Source organism: Liolophura sinensis, chromosome 1 (assembly GCF_032854445.1).
Source record: "Liolophura sinensis isolate JHLJ2023 chromosome 1, CUHK_Ljap_v2, whole genome shotgun sequence".
Lineage (NCBI taxonomy): Eukaryota > Metazoa > Mollusca > Polyplacophora > Chitonida > Chitonidae > Liolophura > Liolophura sinensis.
The window spans coordinates 11,303,427-11,324,377 of record NC_088295.1 but is presented as its reverse complement, the minus strand read 5'-3'; the positions used below and the strand labels follow the sequence as shown (position 1 = coordinate 11,324,377).

At 39.1% G+C, this 20,951-nt stretch overlaps 1 protein-coding gene and 1 long non-coding RNA gene across 2 annotated transcripts; both read left to right on the top strand.

Moving 5' to 3' along the window:
* The first annotated feature begins 12,513 nt into the window (after positions 1 to 12,513).
* On the top strand, positions 12,514 to 14,178 carry LOC135467742 (uncharacterized). The gene is made up of 3 exons (XR_010444182.1): positions 12,514 to 12,642; positions 13,135 to 13,282; positions 14,017 to 14,178. It is a non-coding gene; the product is annotated as an uncharacterized LOC135467742 (long non-coding RNA).
* Positions 14,179 to 15,057: 879 nt separating this feature from the next.
* On the top strand, positions 15,058 to 20,207 carry LOC135462669 (low-density lipoprotein receptor-related protein 2-like). The gene is made up of 6 exons (XM_064739926.1): positions 15,058 to 15,514; positions 16,355 to 16,424; positions 17,041 to 17,204; positions 19,256 to 19,426; positions 19,682 to 19,795; positions 20,083 to 20,207. Exons 1-6 carry the CDS (start codon positions 15,058 to 15,060, stop codon positions 20,205 to 20,207), a joined length of 1,101 nt encoding a protein of 366 aa, XP_064595996.1.
* The last annotated feature ends 744 nt before the right edge of the window (positions 20,208 to 20,951 follow it).

Genomic DNA, 20,951 nt, shown 5'->3' with positions numbered 1-20,951 from the left:
CACATATATATTATATATGCTCTCGGCCCCTTAGATAGCCCTGGCTGACACTGATTTACGCAGAGTTAATGACATGCGTATGTAGGCTGGGAAGGTAGAGTCAAAGAGAGGTCAATCAAGGGGGACAACTCTGTGGGTCACATAGAGGGCGTTACCACAGCACCCATATGCTTGTTGTTTGATGCCACTTTTTTCATACATGGGATAAGTGTCTGTTGGCCAAATGGTGTCGGTAACCGTAAATAATTCCCGTTTAAACCTACCTGCCTGACCAGTTATATGTTAATTCATTTCGTCTTTGTCCTCGGAAAATGTGAACTATCAAATTTTGACGAAAACAGGCGTTCTGATAGCACAACCCAGACCCCCCCCCCCATTTTTTTTAGCGAAATGGAACCGTCCCAGCCTCCATGACGAGGACGGCGACTGTTTATAGATTATCAATTTGAGCACAATTCGCTCACCACTGCTTTCAGTGTTAACGTTTTTGAAAGTATGTTAGAATTTAGGTTATTCTAGGCATAGTTATGTATATAAAGAAGTGTAGCTATTCATTGCCTAACTATACATAGAATTATAAGTATTCCATGGCGGTGCGTTATTCCATTTATTGGTTGACAGAGTCCACTTCCTCAAAACTTCTTATGTCATATTTCTCGTAAATTTTTTCGTAAAAGTCGTTTTCTAGGTTTCTAGGTTCTAGGTCCATAAGACGACGTCGTTTACAATAAAAAACATATCATTTTGATAATCAGTTGATTTTTGAAGTTTTGAAGTGGCCCCAGACTGATACCTCCATATAATCTGAAACACAACTGAATGTGGTAATTCATGTAAGGAGCTCGTCTTGGGCCGACTGGTTAATACGATTGTCTCTTAATGTCTAGGACACACAAGTTGAGGGTTCAACTCCGGCGTGGAATCTTTTGTCATCTAATGTGCGTGGGACATTGGTGACAATAAATGGCCGATGGTGTTTTTAAGGCTGTTTACTCAGTCTAAAGTTGGTCGTAGGCGGCTTATCTTCCACCACATACGGAGTGCATGTCTGAATGTCACACAAGAGAAGGCTCTTCGTTAGCTTATCAAATAGGATGGTTTCCCCCAGACACCCGCGTGTCTTCAATCCAGGAAACTGTGCGCCATATTCTTGAATATGGGGTTAAACAATAATCAAATGAATAAATTTTAATGTGGTGGTCAGAAGGTGCTTCTTCTGCAAAAATCCTGCCTGGATGGAGAGGATTATCTTTAACTTCATCAATTTATCAATTCATTTACGAAAACATTTTCAAGAGAATTTTAACGTCATTTGGAGCCTTGCCGCTCCCATTTTACAGGACACAAAATCGGCCTTATTAAACCTACTCTCTGGTATACGTATAATGTTTCACTAGCAAATCTGGCGTATGGAATAAGCCATTTCCTCAACATGCATATCGCCGCATGATACAAACGTCAAAACAGTTTCACCGGCGTTGTGCATGCGGACTGTTGTGTAACCGCAAAGATGTACCCAGAATAAGCTATACCTGTGTTATTCCTGTGTTATGGCTTCTTCCGCAAGCGTTTTCTTTTTAGCTTATGTTGTACCATTGACCTGCAACACCTTGGTCTGAATTATGTGTATAACATACCGTACTGCTTAAGAATTGTAAGAAGTGTTCTCGACTGAACGAAAAAGATGCCGTCAGTGCTCCTAACGTTACTGGGCTACTTGCTCTTCGGATAGGTCAACGTCGTATTTATTATCATCGGCCATCGGCAACCCATACGTTAGACAAACAATGCAAATTGATTATTATTTAAACAGAAATCCACAATTCTATTGTCGGTATTTAGCACACACAAACATTGCCCCTCGCATTCTGATGTCTGGATTGTTGTCAAAACATCTCCACGTTTATTCTCGCATTGGAGCTGCCCATAAAATTAGCTCATCGAGCTATTGTCACTTTCAAAACCTAAAGGAAATCAATGGTGAGTAATAAAAGTGAATCATAGACGATATAATGGGTCAAATGGTAAACACCTTCACCAGTGCCTTGTGTTAGAACTGTTTGTGAAATATGACCTTGTTAAAGCTGACAATTCATATTAGCATAAACTGGTGGTGACTATAAACAAATGCGAAATGCAAAAACATGCATCTAAACTATTGGAATAGAAAAACTTATTATTTAAAACTTAAAATATTTGGAAGGTCTATAAGAATAAACTCAGTCCCACGCCTTTTTGACCGTGTTCAAAATGAAATAAGTGATTTTTATAGGTTATTGGATGGTACGGTCCTGTATGGACGAGTCCTGGGCGCCCAGGAAAGGGACGAGCTTGCGAGTCCCTTTCCGGCGCCCAGGACGAGTTTTTTTTACGTTTGTCAAAAACGTAAGTAAATGAACTCGAAGTTAGCGGACTCTGTTTGGAAGTTGATGGCATCGGAGTCGTGAAAACTTCGTTTGTGTGCACTTGAACTGACCGGCCAGGGAGTGGAAGCACGAGAGATGGTTGACTGAAGGAGCGATTGCCCTGAAGTAAACTCGACATTTGCCTCTGCTCTACGCGATCTAATTTAGAATCATACTCCTGGATGCTAGCAAGGGAATTGTGTCCAGTTACCTGCATAATTTTGTGTGGAGCGACGCCAGATTTTACAAGGGTTTGGACGGTTGTTTTTCGTACCGAGTGATTAGTATTCCGGCCTTTCAGTCCAGCAGCCTCGGCTGCCCTCTTTATTAGCTCTCCCAAAACGATGCTCTCCCATTGTAGTGGAGTAATACCACACAGCTGCATCAGGTTTGAGGCAACATTCGGTAATTGGAAGATATATTTTAATATATGTTTGTTTACTACACAATACATTAGGCGCTGGACACTTAGGTGAATAATAAGTTCTTTTATTTAAACAAAGTATCTGCCCAGAAAGACTATGCATTATAAACTAACAAAGCCGTGTGGGTGATCATGAAAAGTAGAACAAATGTTGGGGAAAATGTGACTAGGCTAAGTTTCTTTTGAAACAAGGTACTCAAACAGTTCCAGTTATGGCATGTAAACTCAATAGCAAAGACCAGGGAACCCAACAGTACATTTATTGTAGGGCTTTTGGTTGTTTATTTAATACACACAAGGCATGAATATATTACTAATAATCAAGCTAAAAAAAAAAGCATGAGTTTAGACAGGTTTTACCAGTTGTGCTCAGGAGAGCAATCCAAACATAACTATATGCGTAATTGGTGAAATCTACCTAATGGCTGGACCTTTTGTTGTGGATTGCTCATGTTTTGAATGTGTAAAACAATTATGATCTAACTACACTATTATGTTGAGCAAATTTCCTGTGAAACTAATCACACAATTGCATTTCTAAAGCATCTGTATTACAAAAAGGCTTCCTCGTGTTTACTCTTCATGATTTGCATTTAGGTGTTTACCCTTTACGAGACGAGTGTTGACGTCACATGGGGCAAAGTCATTTTCGTGTTTACACTTCACTAGTGTTGAATTCAGATGGGACAAAGTCATTTCGTGTTTACACTTCACGAGTGTTGAATTCGCATGGGACGAAGTCAGTGCATTCAGGGCTTGATTCAAACCATTTCTGCCTACCCATAAGGAAACGGTGAATGAAAATATGATACACAGAAAGAAGCTAGAATAAGTCAAAGAAAATTTGATGCTGTAGAAGAAAATATGATACATTAAAACAAATGTATGATTTTTGTCTACTAGTCGTGTCCACGAAAAACTAAACAAAATACCAGGCTAACTTCAACGGAAACGAAGTGCCTTTCGGACAAATACATTCTACTTGATGTTAAGATTATGTGGGGCAAAGCAGTATTCAAATAAATTAATAATAAATATATCCTTCCACTAATGACAAAAAATATATTTATATATCAAAGTTTAAATCTCAAATGTTTTACACTTACAACGTGCTCATAAGGACAGCTAAAAAGAAGCTGCTATTTCATGTTTATGTAATCATGGTGGCAGACTTGTTTTTGTGATTTCAATGGCGTTTCAGTAAGTACTTGCAATTTCGGCAATGTCCACACTTAATAGCTTGTCTTTTACGGTTTTGCGTTATCCTTTAACATGTATTTGATGTGGGAGTGTGGTGAGAGTTTTTGTGGAAATCAATCTTACGACTATGCACTCGGAACGTCTATGGTTGATATATAAAAGTCAAATCTGACGCAGAAATTTATAAGGCTTCCAGACTTAAAATGCTTACAGTTGGTTTCCATTTACACATAGGAATCGTCGTTAAAACGGAAACACTTGAGGGCGAATTTTAACTTGTTGAACAGCTTTATTAAAACTACTAACAAAAATGATGATTATTTCACATTAGTTGATATTTGTGCTAATCATACTACTTAATACATTGTCACATTTTGCGCGCCTATAACTCCATAGTATCAGTCCCATTAGTGTACTACAGTAAGTTCCTCGTTAACTCTTTCCACTTTATCCATATCTGTTTACTGTCTCCTTAGGGTTTACCAGCTCATCGATCCAATTCAAGCCAAAGACTGATATGAAGAGGACAAGTTATGGAACGTTACCTTACGTGACCTCTAGTGGTTCCGACCTTAAACTTTATTTCTGTTGCCGTCGTGATGGTCCAGTGACGTCAACAATTGTTCTTCCTTATAGCACACCTTTATACCTGTTAAAGGTAAGGCAATGACAAGAAAAAATTCCTACTGGAATTGTACCCCCCCCCCCCCCCCCACTCTCCACCTTACCCCCAGAAAGATCGCATAAGATGGTCTATTTTAGCTTAGATGGTAACTTGGTGGCTTTTTACTTTTTACTAAAACAGGTGAAGTGTTTTACTGTGGTAAATGCAAATATCGCATGGGTAAAATAACAGACCGTTCTCACCATGGGTGTACATGTAAATGTTTTCTCATATGGGTGTAAATGTTTTCTCATATTCGTGTAAATATTCTCACATGGTGAGAAGCAAATCTCGGCGAAGAGATAGGGAGACGTAGATATTGCTCAAGTGGGAAGGTCTTCCAGCAACCTGCGGATGGTCGGTGGTTTCCCCCCACCACAATGCTGGCCGCCGTCATATAAGTCAAATATTCTTGAACACGGCGTAAAACACCAATCAGATAAATAAATATTGACTGCTCATTACGAAAAAAAAATTTGTAGAAGCTCTGTGCAGCTGGAAAACATTGATGACAGGTTATTATGATACCTAAGAAAGGAAGAACATTCTACCAACGTCAAACTTTTCCGTGCAGAGCTTTGGGGCCATGAGTTTTGGTAAATGGTGGAAATTTCTTCATGCTGTATGCCTCTGTCTCCAATATGATTCAGTTGGGTTACAGATATAAGGAGTTCGGTTGACGGTTTATTACTCTGTTTAGGAGTCATCTGCAGATGGTTGCCAGGCAGTGGAGCATATGAAGGTCGCTGAGGAAGTATTTCCAGTGAGTGAATTGGTCACCCAAACAACGATCGAGAACGAGGCTCTACCAGTTGTCACCTCACCTGACGGCACCGGCCTGCACTTGTGTTTCTATCAGAATTACCGTACGTACTCGCTTTGCATCAACAATTTATATATTTACTTTGCAGCTTTACTTCTTATTCCATTAAATATACTTTTACAGCAAGATCGATGGACAAGGTCTAGCTGGTAAGGCCTTATTACTCAGTTCAACTATACCAAACGTTTTCATCAATAAGCCAATGCAAACGCATCCATGAAAACGGTCATTTAATTTATCTTAGAGCAATATTGTGTACCACCGAATTCACCATGAGTATCGGACTCACGTGACCACAGCGAAAGCTCGACAAGAGATAGAGAGAACTGTACACAAATGTCACACATGGATAATATAATCAAAGTCGATGAGCAAATACAAGCGAATATATGAAACAGTTAATTCAATTTATCTTACGGCAATATTATCCACTATCCGACCTAATGAAAGGTGATACTTGAGCAGGTACCCCTGGGGAAATCGCGTGAGTAAGGTGGTTCACAGTTTAGACACTCATACTTTACAGTCGCGCTTCATGGTCTCTTTACATATTATGACATGGATGATAAGGGAGACAATGGTGGCTACTTTGAAATACGTACTCGTGTGCGTAAACGATTTCATTCATGATTCATGATTGATATACCCCGCCATATAAAAACGACCTGGATTTGTGTACTACTTGTTCAGATAGCGTTCTCAAAAGCTTTATCGGTGCCTTTGTATCTTCGGCCAAATGTAACTTGCATGTGATACTGTGTAAAGGACATATATTAAAGAAATATTTGTTTTATTGTACTAATACAGGGGACTACTTCAGACTATAATTACTACATTGGTGTTTCATGTAACGGTCATTACACTATCTTAGAAATTCATCATGTCTCTTTAAAGGCGAAGACCCCTCAAAAATGAAGTATGTATCAAAGGCCATTAAAACTGTTCAGGAAAAGAGTTGGATTTATTTATTTTTTTGGAATTTGTTTAACCAAGCAAAATGCATTGGAATATTTTATTCCATAGTGGCCGTTTCTGACCACAACGGTGTGAGTGACGTCACATTAGGTTTTTGCTATTTAACGCACATTAGAATGCTACATTTCATCATTCAAAATGCATATACATATGGTTCTATGAATGCATTCTCTGATTTGACCTTGAATCCAATTATTTCAGGCAAAAAGTATAGATGTGACGTAACTGATGCTTTTTCGGTCACAACAGACCACCGTAGTGTCTGATCCTTTACAACAATTTTAATTCCGTTAGAAAAATTCCAACTATTTTCCTGGATAGTTTTTAATGACCTTTCACCTGATATATACTTCATTTTAGAGTGGTCTTTGCGGGACTTCTTGAGTCCGTGTTTCACTGCGACGAGCAGCTATGTAGGAGGATTGTGTGATTGTGAGCAATATTCCAACTGGATGGTGTCATTCTTGTTCTTAATCGTGGTGTGCATGTTTGAAACGCGCTTGCGTCACAGCTTGTGGTCGCACATTTACCAATTGGTCTTGTTTTTTCAGTGTATGTCTGAGTTTAAATGCCTGGACACCAATGAATTAGAGGCATCTGACTGATAGAAGTGGAAGTTGAAAATAATTTACACAGTTCCCGCGAACTTTTTTTTTAAACGTGTGTAGATGTGTTGCGATGTTTGGAAACCTCTGTTGATGTCTTACGGTTTTGTAAACATTTAAGATGAGATGCGTTTTTTGTAAACGTTTGCAGACGTTGCACGATTTTTTGCAATCGTTTGCAGCTGTGCTGTTTTTGTACATTTGTGAAGATGTATGCTTTTGTCATTAAAATATAGAGATGCGTGATCAGCATGTGCAGATTTGGCGGATTGTTGGTTTTACATCATATACGCTTGCACGTTGGCGGATTTTTGTGATGAAAATGGGGAAGTTAAAATGATTTGGATTGTATCCTTCCATTCCAGAGATCCCAAAATGCTACGACCCGCGGGATCACGGTATGACTTACCGGGGTAAAACCTCGGTCACGGTTAATAACATGACTTGTGACGCCTGGGAGAATCGACCCTCCTCTTACTTCAAACCGACAGGGAAGAACAAATACTTCTTTCAGTATATCGGCCTGGAGGGGACGGGGTATTGCCGGCTTCCAGACCAGAGAGACCGTCCCTGGTGCTACCACCAAAAGCGAGATTACAGGTTTGCCTGGAGTTACTGTGATCTCGAACCCTGTGGCAAGTAACCTATTTTATGCTCCTATGTCGGCCCGTTCTACGTGAATATTGTCAATAAAGTATCAATAAATAATTTCCCACGGCTTCAATATCAAAACATTTGCTTTCAAATAAAACACGACGTTAGTTAGAAGAAAAATGCCCTACAGAGCTTTAAGTCAGGGAAAAGTCCTAAATTTGGATTTACCTTGGTTAATTCAGAATGATCACAGATTAGTTTTACTGACTATGGTTAATGGAGTTTACAATAACATACCGTGGATACCGGATCAAGTTATGTCAAGATCATTTCTTCGCTCTAGACTGTTTGAATTATTGCTAGTTGAAGCATACCCACCCGTAGAATATTTACCTTGTTGCAACTTCCACAAAAAATATTGAACAGATTAAACATTTATTTACGAAACGACAGGTGTATGTTTTCAGAGCCCGATGTAAGTTGAATCTTTTTAGTCACCTCTAAATTTCATCTGTCTATCCCGTTCTCGTAGCTGTCACCAGAGAGAAGCTATCCTCCTTGGCCGTTGGTAAGCCAGCACGGTTAAGTTCCCTCAGAGTGCCCTCCCAGGACGCGGGTCTGGTGGTTGATGACTTAGGTTTGTGTTGTTTGAATTTTCACCTAGTAACAAGGGCTGATTCCACAAGGTTATTTTGACTTCAGCTGGGATTCAAAACGTCATAATTTAAATTTTGCTGGATTACTTACCCTTTTGGTAAGGCATAATAGGTGTTCACGATGTAAGTGTACTCAAAGAAAAGCGTTCAGATTATGGTCTAATTGTGGGAGTATGTCAAACATAGCTTTATAAATTGATGTATATATTACTGGTGGTGACAGTCCAAATAGATGAGCCCTGGAAGTTTAGGGGTCGTTTTCAAAACGGCAAATTTTTCTTTGGCAAATACTTTAAAACATAGTTGTCATCGATTTTATTTAATGGTTTCATTTGTATAGCACTAATTGAAAACATATTTCTCTTTGGCGTCTTACACGCAGACTGGACATGCGCGGAATCGAGCCCAGAGTCATCACCATGGCTACAGATTGATTTGCAGTCAATTCATGTTGTAAAATCTATAGAACTTATCATTAACAGACTTCAAGGTAGGTTCAAACAACGTACTTTCATCTGAAAAAGGCAAGGGCTTCGTAAGGTGTTATATCAGATATCTTACTCTATCCAACCCATTCTGTAGTTTGTAGAATTGATTATAATGAATGCAAATCTCTTGTTAACGAGGGGAAATTTGAGCACATGATTTATAGCATTATGTTTGTAATAACTGAGATATATGTATGAAATTCCTAATAGGAAATATGAGCACCTCTGAAAGTATTCCATTTATTCCTGATAAATAAAGACAATAGTATAGTGAGTAAAACTAGAGTAGCGAAGACAGTGTGATAGTTGGCAAATCGTCACAAGTGACTGGTGAAATGCGGCCTCTTGCCAATTCTTTTCTCATTTAGGATTTTATTAATTTATTTGATAGGCATGTTGTATCAATCACTATTCATACCCAAGCACTATGTTTACAGGTACTGATCCCATACTTCGCCACCTAGATATTCACGTGGGAATGACGTCAGAGGACTTTAAATTTCGCGGTGCTACTCTATGCCGCCATGATGTCACACTTGGAATAGGCAGAAACGCATGGTTCGATTGTGTTCAGCCAATCAGAGGACAGTATTTAACAATACAAAACACAGTTTTCTTTGACGACCACTGGGTTTCCCAAGCATCAGTTTTGAAAATATGTGAAGTCAAAATTTTGGGATATGGTACGTGTTTGGCGACTGATGGTTATTTTTGCAGTACGAAGATAAGATTTAATAGAGAATCATAATCGATATATGAACAGTCATATATGGCCAATAATTACTAACGCAATCGATAATATCGATGTATGACTTATCAGTTGCGTTAAGTATTTCTAATTATTGATGATACATGCTTGTTCAATAATTCTGCATGAAATGCTATCTTTATCTACAATGGATAAATGGCAAGTTTATGTCAGACTTCTGATGCAGAGTTTAGTTTTTTTTTTAAAATATAAAACCACTGAACAACTGAAGCGCTTGACCTCGATTCCTCATACATTGCTACGGCCAAGTAATTTAGTAACATATTAGCAGTTCTGTTAGGTACTTGAACTGTTGAACCTGGTCAACTCGGGGAGTTTAAAACTGAACTTTGTTTTTTAACATTCGGTTACTTTATCCTCAACACACTATCATTTGACTAATCCTACAGAATGTTATTGAAAACATATTGTGACAAGGTATTTTCGACTTAAGACGCCTCTTACTGGTCTACGACTGGCTATGGCCTACCGATGTCGTACTTGAGGCGTCGTCTGGTATGTTATGAGCTTGAAGAGTCAGCCATCAAATGTGTATCTTATTGCATCTTAGACAACCATCATATGATTACCATTTTCCAACATATTGTAGAACTCAGAGACACTAGATCGATCTTGCTTTCATCCTTTCAGCTTTTCCTGAAAATATATCTTTGTTTTGTACGCGTTTTGCTCATGACATTTCAGTTACAAACGATGGTTTACCGTTAGGATTGGCGTCGCGTGAAATCGGTTCTACATCCCTCTTTGCATCCTCTTATGTGGTCGGTGGTCTTGTATACAGCGCTTCTGTTAAGAAGAATTATGCCAGGCTTTATGATCAGAACTCTAAACTGTCCAAAGGTGGCTGGTGTGCTGCTAAGAACGACACCTACAAATATTTTAGGGTGAGTATTATCTTCAGGGAGAAAATGGGATGGGAATATGCAAGTTGCCGTGAGGTTAGTGTGAAAGAAAACAAGCATATATGTTGTCCACAGTATATAGATACCAATAATGCCTCTGAGTTCGTTAAAGATTTATAGATAATGAATGTATTTTCATAGATATTGAATTTTTCGGGACTGAAATAACTATCCTGAGGCCAGTTAAAATAATGATTCGAGTGAGATTCGAGGGTGTCTAGCGCCATCGCTCTAACCCTTGAGCGCCCAAGCCAGATAGAAGCGGCTTGCATTCTCAGTCCACTTACATGCGGTAAATAACTATACACACGCGTACGCACCTTCCCTTTGTGAACAGTGAATCTCAGTCGAGCCAGTATTTTCACTGATCTCGATAGTTGGTTCGGTGGCATTACATATTAATGTATTCCCTGATGATGATAGCAGTTGTTTCATATTTGTATCCTAGTCGTGCTATGAGCCATCTGGTGCTAAGATGCATAGGTTTTCTCTTAACCTTTGAAGTGAAAAACCTGGTTTAAGACAATAACCATCTATAAAATAATACAATAAAAGTCTAAGTACATTATCAATAGTCCTGCATGTGGAGTGTACACATCTCGCCTTGTACCATCTGTAAGATCCTGTGTGTTATGTGAAAACTTTAGTCAACATCACAGGTTATTACAGACGGCCAAAACTGGTGTGTCAAGGTTATTCTAGCAAACGCCCTAACTGTGATTTAACTTGTGTCTAATTGTGCTTAACCCGGGGCTAGGACGGTATATCCATCGTGATGAATTAGATCGTCAAAGCGAATATATAAACAGTTGCAATCAAAGACCCAGTCCGAGTACACTGACTGTTGGTTGAGAAATATTCGGATACGCCATATTCATAACTGCTCAACCTACAGTCAGACGTGCAAGTTTGTCGTAATGGTGTGACATGGGTGGCCGCCCCAATAACCACTCCACCTACTTCTCTCTGTTTAATTTCACGTCGTAACATCTTCCCTTCCATTCGTCATACAAATTGTTTTTAATGATAATCCATTTAAGTATCGCTTTAGGCGTAAAATGCCTTCAGACCAAGACCAACCGTCATGTTTTCAAGGCGGTCGCCATGTATATAAAATGGGTGAATACAATTTGAGAACGTATCCAAAAGCGGTCTTTTGTACTTTTTCTTTTCTGACAGTGATAACCTTAGTCTCGTGTATTATTTTTGCAGCGCAATTTTCAACTTTGTGGAATTGGGTTATGTATAGTATGCTAATTTTGCAATATCTTAAATGAAGTCAACTACGAATTAGGAGCTCGACTGTTATTGACGATTCAAGTGTTCACGCGACCCTGTCAAACTACGAGGTGAATGTCGGCCGTCTTGGAAACACGACGGTAGGTCATGGCCTGAAGGCATCTTACTGATACAATGTAAGAGACGTGTCCACTGATACAATATAAGAGACGTTTCTATTAATGCAATGTTAGAGACGCGTCCATTGATACAACACAAGAGACGCGTCCACTAATACAACACAAGAGAGGCGTCCACTGATACAACATAATAGACGTGTGCAGTGATACAATATAAGCAGCGGCATAGCCTATGTGTGACAGTAATGTTCATAGTTAAACTTTTGTTTGCACTCCACTGTACGTGTTTTGACTTATTTCTCCTCTCAATTTTCTTTCTATTACGTATCATTTAAAGTACTTCACTGAAGAAAAGTCTGCCCAGAAGACTCACGATCATCACAAAATGGTACCAATCGTACACCGCCGGCTTCCTTAACAATGGTATAATTGTTTCCTATTAGACCATGGGAGCGTGTGCCTGATGCAGGCAAGATGCCGTGGCAGACACATTTTTCAGTGCTTAATTCTGGCTATTAGGTTTGGCCTTAAATTTTGCCGCAATTTTGACTACGTGTCCAGTTAGATGTCAAAACGAACAGATGCATTTGAAACAAATTTTTGTCTAAATGTCACAGGTTGACCTTGGGAGGACCCGGATCGTGCAGGGTATCGCTACCCGGGGACTTGACAGCTATGGACTAGATGCACCTGGTTTCTTCACTTCGGTGTACTCCATTCAAACTTCATTGAATGGAACTGACTGGAAAATGTATTTGGATGGCCTGGGGCAAGTTAAGGTGATCATGTTTAGGCCACGTTGTATGGTAGACGGTTAACATGACAGAGGGTAAAATATAACAGGCATTAAATTTGATAAATTGACATCAAAATTCTTATTTTAGCTGTACTGGTGTGCAAAATTCAATTCAGTGACTGTGATTCAATAAAATTAAATGAAATTTTTTTCACATATAACAAGACACAAGACAGTGCGTAGGATATTAAAAATAACTTTGTCTGAGATTTAAAAAATGATCCATTCAATTTAATTACTAAAAACGAGAAAACATTGGTTAATTCTAATGTCTCAAACAATGGTGTGTATTTGGTAAATCTATGATGGTCATTAAGTTAGACAGTTAATTTCAGCGTGTCGCGAGGCAAACCACATTTGCGGGATGTACATTCTGTCCAGTGGTCATTTTCATCTGTCAGTTTTACAGTACCCCTCATAATTATCAATTAAATTCGCTGACCAATGAACTCTTTCTAATTACATATGCTTTCAGAACTTTTCCGGTAACTACGATAATTTTACTCCAGTTAAGAATGTCTTCAATCCCGTCATAGAGGCGAGGTTTGTACAAATTGATATCCAAGACTTCAAAGGATATCCATGCTTACGGTTTGAGTTATATGGTCAACGCACCAACACAGGTACAGCCAACAATTTTCACCATTATAACAATGATGTTTTGACGGACATAATTAAGTTAACAGAATGTTTGCATAATTGCGCTTGTCATGTGAATTTAATTGATTGAGGAAGTTAATTAAGATGAAGATTTCTGAACGTCTCTAATTACGAGAAGCGTTAAGGGCAATAATTGTGAATAATAAAAGCTAAAGATGGCTATATGTTAGAGGAGTCTAGGAATTTATGAAAGCATAGTTCCTCTCGATGTCAGTAAAGCTTTTGTACAAGGGAAGCACTCGTTAAAGCTGTAATATATAATGATTACTGCACGATGCGGATCAAGTTTACACACCAAGAACACTTCTAGTTTCTTTAGGGCGCCATTCTGAGTATGGCGTCAAATATCATTCGAGTAAAATTTAAGGCACCACTGAGAAATTTTGACGGCTTTTAATTTTAATTAATTTATTTATTTGATTAGTGTTTAACGCCGTACTCTAGAATATTTCACCTATACGACGGCGGCATTATGGTGGGAAGAAACCGGGAAGAATCCGAGGGGAAACCCACGACCATCCACAGGTTGCTTGCCCCTCTTACTTCACTAATAGTTTGTTCTGAACGTTGTTCTGGAAATGGCGCCTGTGATTACTTACTTGGGGCGTGAATTATGATGTTTTGGTTGTGACCGGTCTTTCGTCAATGTTTGTTTTAAAATGTTCAATGAATATTGAACTTATTTTTGTTTTGACAGAAGTAAACTGTGACATCACTGTATCTGAGCCAGGTTATATCGAATCCCCGAACTACGGAGGTTACTATGGCGAGAATCGATACTGCGGTTGGGATGTAGTTTTTCCAAAAGGCTCTTTTGCTGTGTTAAAGTTCGTGGAGATTGATCTAGAGCCAAAAGAAACTAGTCGAGTGGTAAGCCCCGTTTAATAAAATCTATAGACATAACTATTTCTGCGAAGTCTCTCCTCCAAGTAAACAACTTGTATTTGGAGACGTTGATGGTATTTCTTTTGAAAGGAACACAAAATGAATCCCTAAACCTGTTGATTTCATTATAGCCACTTTGTTATGGATGGTGCGTCATTGGGCTAAAAAGTCTTTTTAATTATTTAATCTAGCAGACTCTACCAGAATATACCATTGGTGGTCTGTGAAATAAACCTACGCTGAACAGGACTGTATCTATGGCACAATAATATATTTTTCATATTTTTTTCATTTCTAGGAGGGGGACTACATTGTGAAACCAGGGGACTGTGAGGATACCATCCGGGTCCAGACGCAGGATGAGGGCGGGGCTTGGGTTTCTGCCACGAATATCACACACGGGGCTCCTCTTACTCGGGTTGTCTCAGCCTCAAGGCGTCTACGAGTAGATCTGCTCTCGTGTTTCCGATATTCCAGACCGTCTGCTGACGGCTTTCGGGCAGAAGTGAACAGAACAGGTGCGGTTCAGTGAGGAAGTGTGGCGCCATGTGGGTTTGACGTTGTCTGTGGACACGTTAGTCCGGAGATTTTTTCTCTAAATGACGACACCATAAATATGGCGATACAACAGTTTGGTGTCCTAAAATATCATAATTGTTGTCTTAAATGTGTCAAAATGTCAGCTTTTAGTTCCAAAGATTAAACGTTCCGATGAGGTTTTAAATTTTGTCTCATGTCAGAAATGACTTTGTGGAGATGTTTGTTCGAGATGTTTTGAAAAACATATATCTTCATGTATGTGGTCTTTTCACCATACAGCAATATCATCATTTTATACCATAATTCGCATTCGATGTTCTTGTCATCTTTTTTAGAATGTGCTGGTTATGGCGTCGGCCATTCCGCCTGTCCGTCGGTTCACCTTTGCACCGCACCTTGCGGCTTTCTGGCCTCAGCAAACTACCCAGCCAACTATCCCAATCAGCATACCTGTCGCTGGCATATAAAACTCTCCCCCGGGAAATACGTAGCTTTACAGATCCTGCACTTTGACATCCTGAACAAACATGGGGACTGTTCCAGCGATTACTTGGAAATAGAGGACGTGGATGTGTCCGGGAGAATGTCTTCTCTGGGGCGGTTTTGCACGGACGCAAGGGTTCCCGAAGGCGTCTTCTACTCAAGCAAGAACGAGATGTACCTGACGTTTGTTAGCGACAAGTCCATCGCGGCCTCGGGGTTCCTGGTTTCCTACACCGAATACCTCTATAATGTTTCCGCTGATATTTACAGTAAATGGAAACAGGATAGTAAGTTCTGTCATATAAATCATGTTTTTAGCTACTGGAGGTGGCATCCATCTATTTATCAGCCAAGTCTGTCAGAAATACACACGTACCTATTGTTACTATTGTAGATATATCATCTTTTTGACATTTAGTAGAACGAAGACTTCAAGCGAATAATGCTTGACGCTGCATCCGCATTCCACCCAACTTTAAGCTCAAAGATACATGAACAGGGGCCATTATCGTGAAAATAGGCTTACCTGAGGTGTATCCATTTCAAATAGGGTCAGTTTTGAAGAAAATGCCCGAATCATCACCAAATCCCACAGCTTGCATTTTGATAATGAATCTTCTCCAAGAAATACGTTCATGAAAGACTCGATCAGTCAACTGGCTGGTTATTGGTTTCTTTGCAGGGCTGAAATGTGGCGAGGGTTGGGAGGGCTTTGACAGGAATTGCTACCGACTATTTGTCACCAACAAAACCTCCTGGATCAGAGCAGAGCATCTTTGTCAAGTTCAAGGTGGCCATCTTGTATCCATCCGCGACAGAACAGAGGGTTCCTTCATCCATTTTCTGCTAACCACTGTCTGGAAGATCAACCAAACGGAAGTCTACTTTGGTGCGGCATGAGAGCCACGTATTCGTGGATGAAAATAGCCTACTTTCAACAGCTAATACTTTTCTTCAAAAGTTTTCTTGATAATGATTGCTATAGTAATATATAGAAAATTCTATTTTTAATCCGGTCCTGTTCCAAAGTGATAATGCATTGGCAATAACATATAATTTGTAATGGTTATTGAAAGCTTTTGAATTACCATGCTGTCTAATACTCACGTATCCCCTGATTTGTACAGGTTTGAATGACAAAAGACGCGAGGGTCATCATGAATGGTCGGACGGATCCCAATTGACCTTCACTGATTGGTGAGCATACACACTGCCATGGGAAATAATAATAATAAAAATAAAACAAGAGAAAAGAAAGAAAACGGTACAAATTATCAAAACTCTTAGATTGAAATCTAACACCGCACGTAAAAGTTTCCAAAACACACCATGGCAGATCTCTAAGACCCGTATCCTATGTCCCAGGTATCAATAAATCACCTCGGAAAATACAAAAAAATATCACTTTCGCAACAAACATGGTAGATAAGGAAGCAGTGATTAGGGTATATGTGTTTACGATTTAGGAAAGTCACAATCTATGTTCTGCTGAGATTTAATCATATTCAAAACATATATTTTACATGGTTAATTTTATGGTCTAACACAAATACCAAGTCGCAGTCGCAGTTCGAGTGCATAGGTTAAAATACAACCATTGCTGATGTAAAGGATAATGATACACACAAGGCTCAATAACCCGAACATATACGTCACATTGCAATACCATTTTTCATCATTAGCCCTTCTTCATTAGTTTTATATTATCTTTTGTCTAAGCAAAATAAAGTATTGTACAAAGTAAGAGTTGATACATTTGATCTTTCTTGGAGACATTCTCTACGGTATAACAGCGTCGTTATATATCCCACAGGTATGTGTCTGAGGAAAGAACGAAGGCGTCACAGCCGAATGGTGGAGAGCAGGAGGATTGCGGAGTCATCATTCTAGGTAATATACAGTCCACGGCATACTGGCATGACATCGCCTGTGCCAACGATGACGTCTCTCAGTTCATTTGTGAAAAACCAATAACAGGTAAACAACTTTCTGTATACTTCTATAGCGCTGTGTTAATTTATTGTTTTTTGCGATTTGTTGCGTTTATTTATTTATTTAACAAATTGTTGTCTAATTATCTCATACACGGCTTGGGTCAGTTTTATGACCTACAGGTCAACTTGACATTGGCGTTCCGGTAGTCAATAGCCTTTAGCTCTCAGCGTGGTAAGGGAAACCTTTCAGTGATAGAGACTTAGAAGACATTAGTCTCAGATGCAAGCTTTTGAGCTTTAAGTCGGATTTCCAAGATTTGAAGGTCATATTTAACCTTGAGGTAATATCAGGGGAGGCGAGGGGTGAGGATGTGGGTGGGGTGTTATACGTACACATCCGCCTCTCTGTGGCCATTCACTGTATTCACAGTCTGACAGGAAGAAATTGAAGTTACCGGGGTCGAAAACGTTGCAAAACGCCTTGGGGTTTAAGCTTTTATGATAAAATGGCAATTGTCTGCTGACAATTACTCTCCTACACAGTTTTGCCTACTACCAGCCCGAGAGAAACGATATTTCTAATTAGCATGTTATTGGGCGAGAACAAACTTCAATTCAGTGTAGTGAAATGCCAGCGCTTGCCACTGGCGATAGCACGTTCAGATATGTAAAACGTAGTAGCGAATGCGACATATTTTTCTTGTCTAAACTAATGAACAGTAATTAATCGTGCAAATTACACCTGTATCCAACTGAAACAGTCAACTGGTTCAATTTCTATATGTATTAAAACCCAAGCATAATATCCCCTCCCCCTCAAACCTATCAAGAGACAAGCTTATAATACAGTTATTAAAGGTGTTATTTTCGTGCCTGCTAGCACAGAAGTAACCACTGAATATTACCAGCGACGTTTCATCGGGTTGGTGTGACATTTTGTCAATTATCACATTGTTGTCAATGCTCTGGTTTTACTCTTTATGCCGTTTTACTCTCTAACTTACATACGAGATCATTGGAAGATATCACGAGTTTCTAACGTATATGCGGGACCTTCGAAGGCTATCACATGTTTCTAACTTACACGCGAGACCTTATTTGAGTATTAGGACTTCAAACGCTCTTACGGTATCTTTGAAGGATTTGCATGCATTTAATCTTTGAAAGTTAAAGCCTGTATTCTATTTCTGCGTGGATGAGAAGAATTGGCGGATGTACTCTGTTCGACCTCGTCCCGTGAACGACCATATCTTACTAGGCTGTACCACTAATATGACAATCTTGGCAGAGCAGAAACTGAATTTGACTAATGTGTATTAAAGATGGAAGGAACAAAAAGTTCAGTGCGAAAAATTAGTTGCTCGTTTCAGTTAACAAACGTCTTCAATATGGATTTCGATCATTTTTATTTTTTTAATATATTCCTGAATATTATCATAATTCAGATTAAATGCATGTGTTTAGGTATAAACAACAAATTTGTATTCAAATGAATGTATTAGACATGCATCACATCCTTATTTGGAACATTATTATGCAAAGATATATACCAAGATGTGGTCACAAATACCCACCATACAAAAGTATTTTCAAGTGCCCTTTTTCCCCGAAAGAAAAACAATTAAAAGATATTAGACCATATTTGCAAAATCATCTAATTTTGGCATCATGTTCATGTTTTCTTCTCATTTAACACAAGTGATTTTCCATGTGCATTATTCTTGGATGGTATCAAGAAGTTGTCGTCAGCGCTCGCACAAATAGCCGTTTAGGTCTAACTTGAAGTTCGTTCAGCTTCACTTGCCTTCAGTATTACATACATATCGAACTCGACTTACGAATGACACTCTGGTGTTTCATGCACATGTGAGAGAGTTCGTCATTACTTGGTTCAGTAATTCAAATTCCACAAAATATATATTTGACGAATAATTCTTGTTTACGCAGAACTCAAGCAAAGAAGATCGATATGCATGTTAAGGCGTTTTTACTGCTCTGTGGAGACTCATTCTTGCAATCTTTATCACTTTCTCTGATTATTCTATAGTGTTTTTAATTAGTTTTCCTTTCTGTGTCTGTTGCCTTCTCTTTCAGACAGGGTCGTAGATGGAGTGGATGTGTGTTTAGCCCCAGAATACACGTGGAGTAACGTCTCTGTGTGTCTGTCAGGGCAATACCGTTGTCAGAACGGAGAGTGCATCTCGGCCCTGTTTCAGTGTGACAAAATGCCGGATTGCTCTGATGGCTCAGATGAACTAAAGTGTGGTGAGATGTTATATATACAAAGCGTGATAAATAGTGCAATTGCTTTTTTATTAAAACAGCTTGAACGTTGAAGGTATAAACATATCCACTCCAAAAGTTTCAAGAAGTGGACAATGATAGAAAGAATTAAAACAAAAGCGTTTGATGCTATGCCTCGATTGCTTATTTTAATGAACGCCATGAATTTAGAATCTAGTAGTTGTGAAGTGTAGCGTGAACTTATTCCTACTCTTGGCGTATTTTGTGTTCATTCAGGAACTGAATGCGGCCCCCTAAGCTTCACTTGCGACAATGGCGATTGTATCTCAATATCATTCTACTGTGACTTCAAAGCGGATTGTGCAGACAGATCGGACGAGGCTACCTGTGGTAAGTACCTTATCTTTGACGTTATATCAACAACATCATTCTGTTCGCTTCATGCGTGAACTCAAAACATAGACTGTTGTATTCCAAAGTAACCATGATCGATACCCATTGGGTAATTACCAAACACCTACTACTGTCACTCCAATCTTGGAGAATACATTTTGAATGTACAGGCTTTCTATTGAATTCCGGCATAGCTGGCCAAGTCAGTAACGCAGGCCTTATTACCATGTACTCTAAGTGTGTTTGATTTGTCGTAAATTATAAGCAAGCACTGACTGTTCCAGCCAGGCGACGCTGTGATCCAGACGAATTCCGGTGTGACAATGGCCAGTGCGTTCCCGGCGACCAGGTCTGTGATATCCAGACAAATTGCCAGGACGGCTCCGATGAAAGAGACTGTAGTACGTAAAACAAAGCACTTTTTGACTTTCACGAAAAGTGCCATCAATCTATGCATCTTTAGCGATGAACTGTCTTCTGGGACTTGTCGGAAATATTCATCGTATATTGAGTAAACTTTGTATGGATTGCCCCTCATTAATAACCGACAAGAGATGACAAGATAGATTCGATGGGTAGCTTGCATAAAAGCGACTTTGTGTCATTTTTGATGAGGATCATTAAGCAAGACAATGCAGAGAACCTATTAACATGTGTATATTTACCTGTTTTGTCTCGTGTAACCGGAGCTCTCTGTTGAGAAGTAAGTGGATGTGAACCACCTGGGAAATGCTTCTTGCTCAGGTAATACGTGTCTAATCAGCGGGTTAACGCTCCGTGTAGCTCTATGTACACAAACGCTAGCTTCCTGTTAACGGGATGCTGTTAGCTTTCTACCTGTCTAGTGGACTATATTGCGTGTATGAAACATTTATTTACCAGTGTGTCAGTGGTTTGAATGTTCTTCTTGTTCTAGGTTCAATGAATGAACAATATTTTGGTAAATCAATGCGAATGATCCAAATATATCAACACCATTATATCAACATTTCGTCCAGTTCCTTCAAAGTCTCTATGGTTCACTTGATAGTGTTATTTTATTGTTCCCCAAGAGAATTATATTGCAAATAAAGGGGTCGTATTATTCAGAGATAAATGTGTGATAAATAAAATTGATTTTTATCTACATCTGTCCACAAAAAATTATGTAACG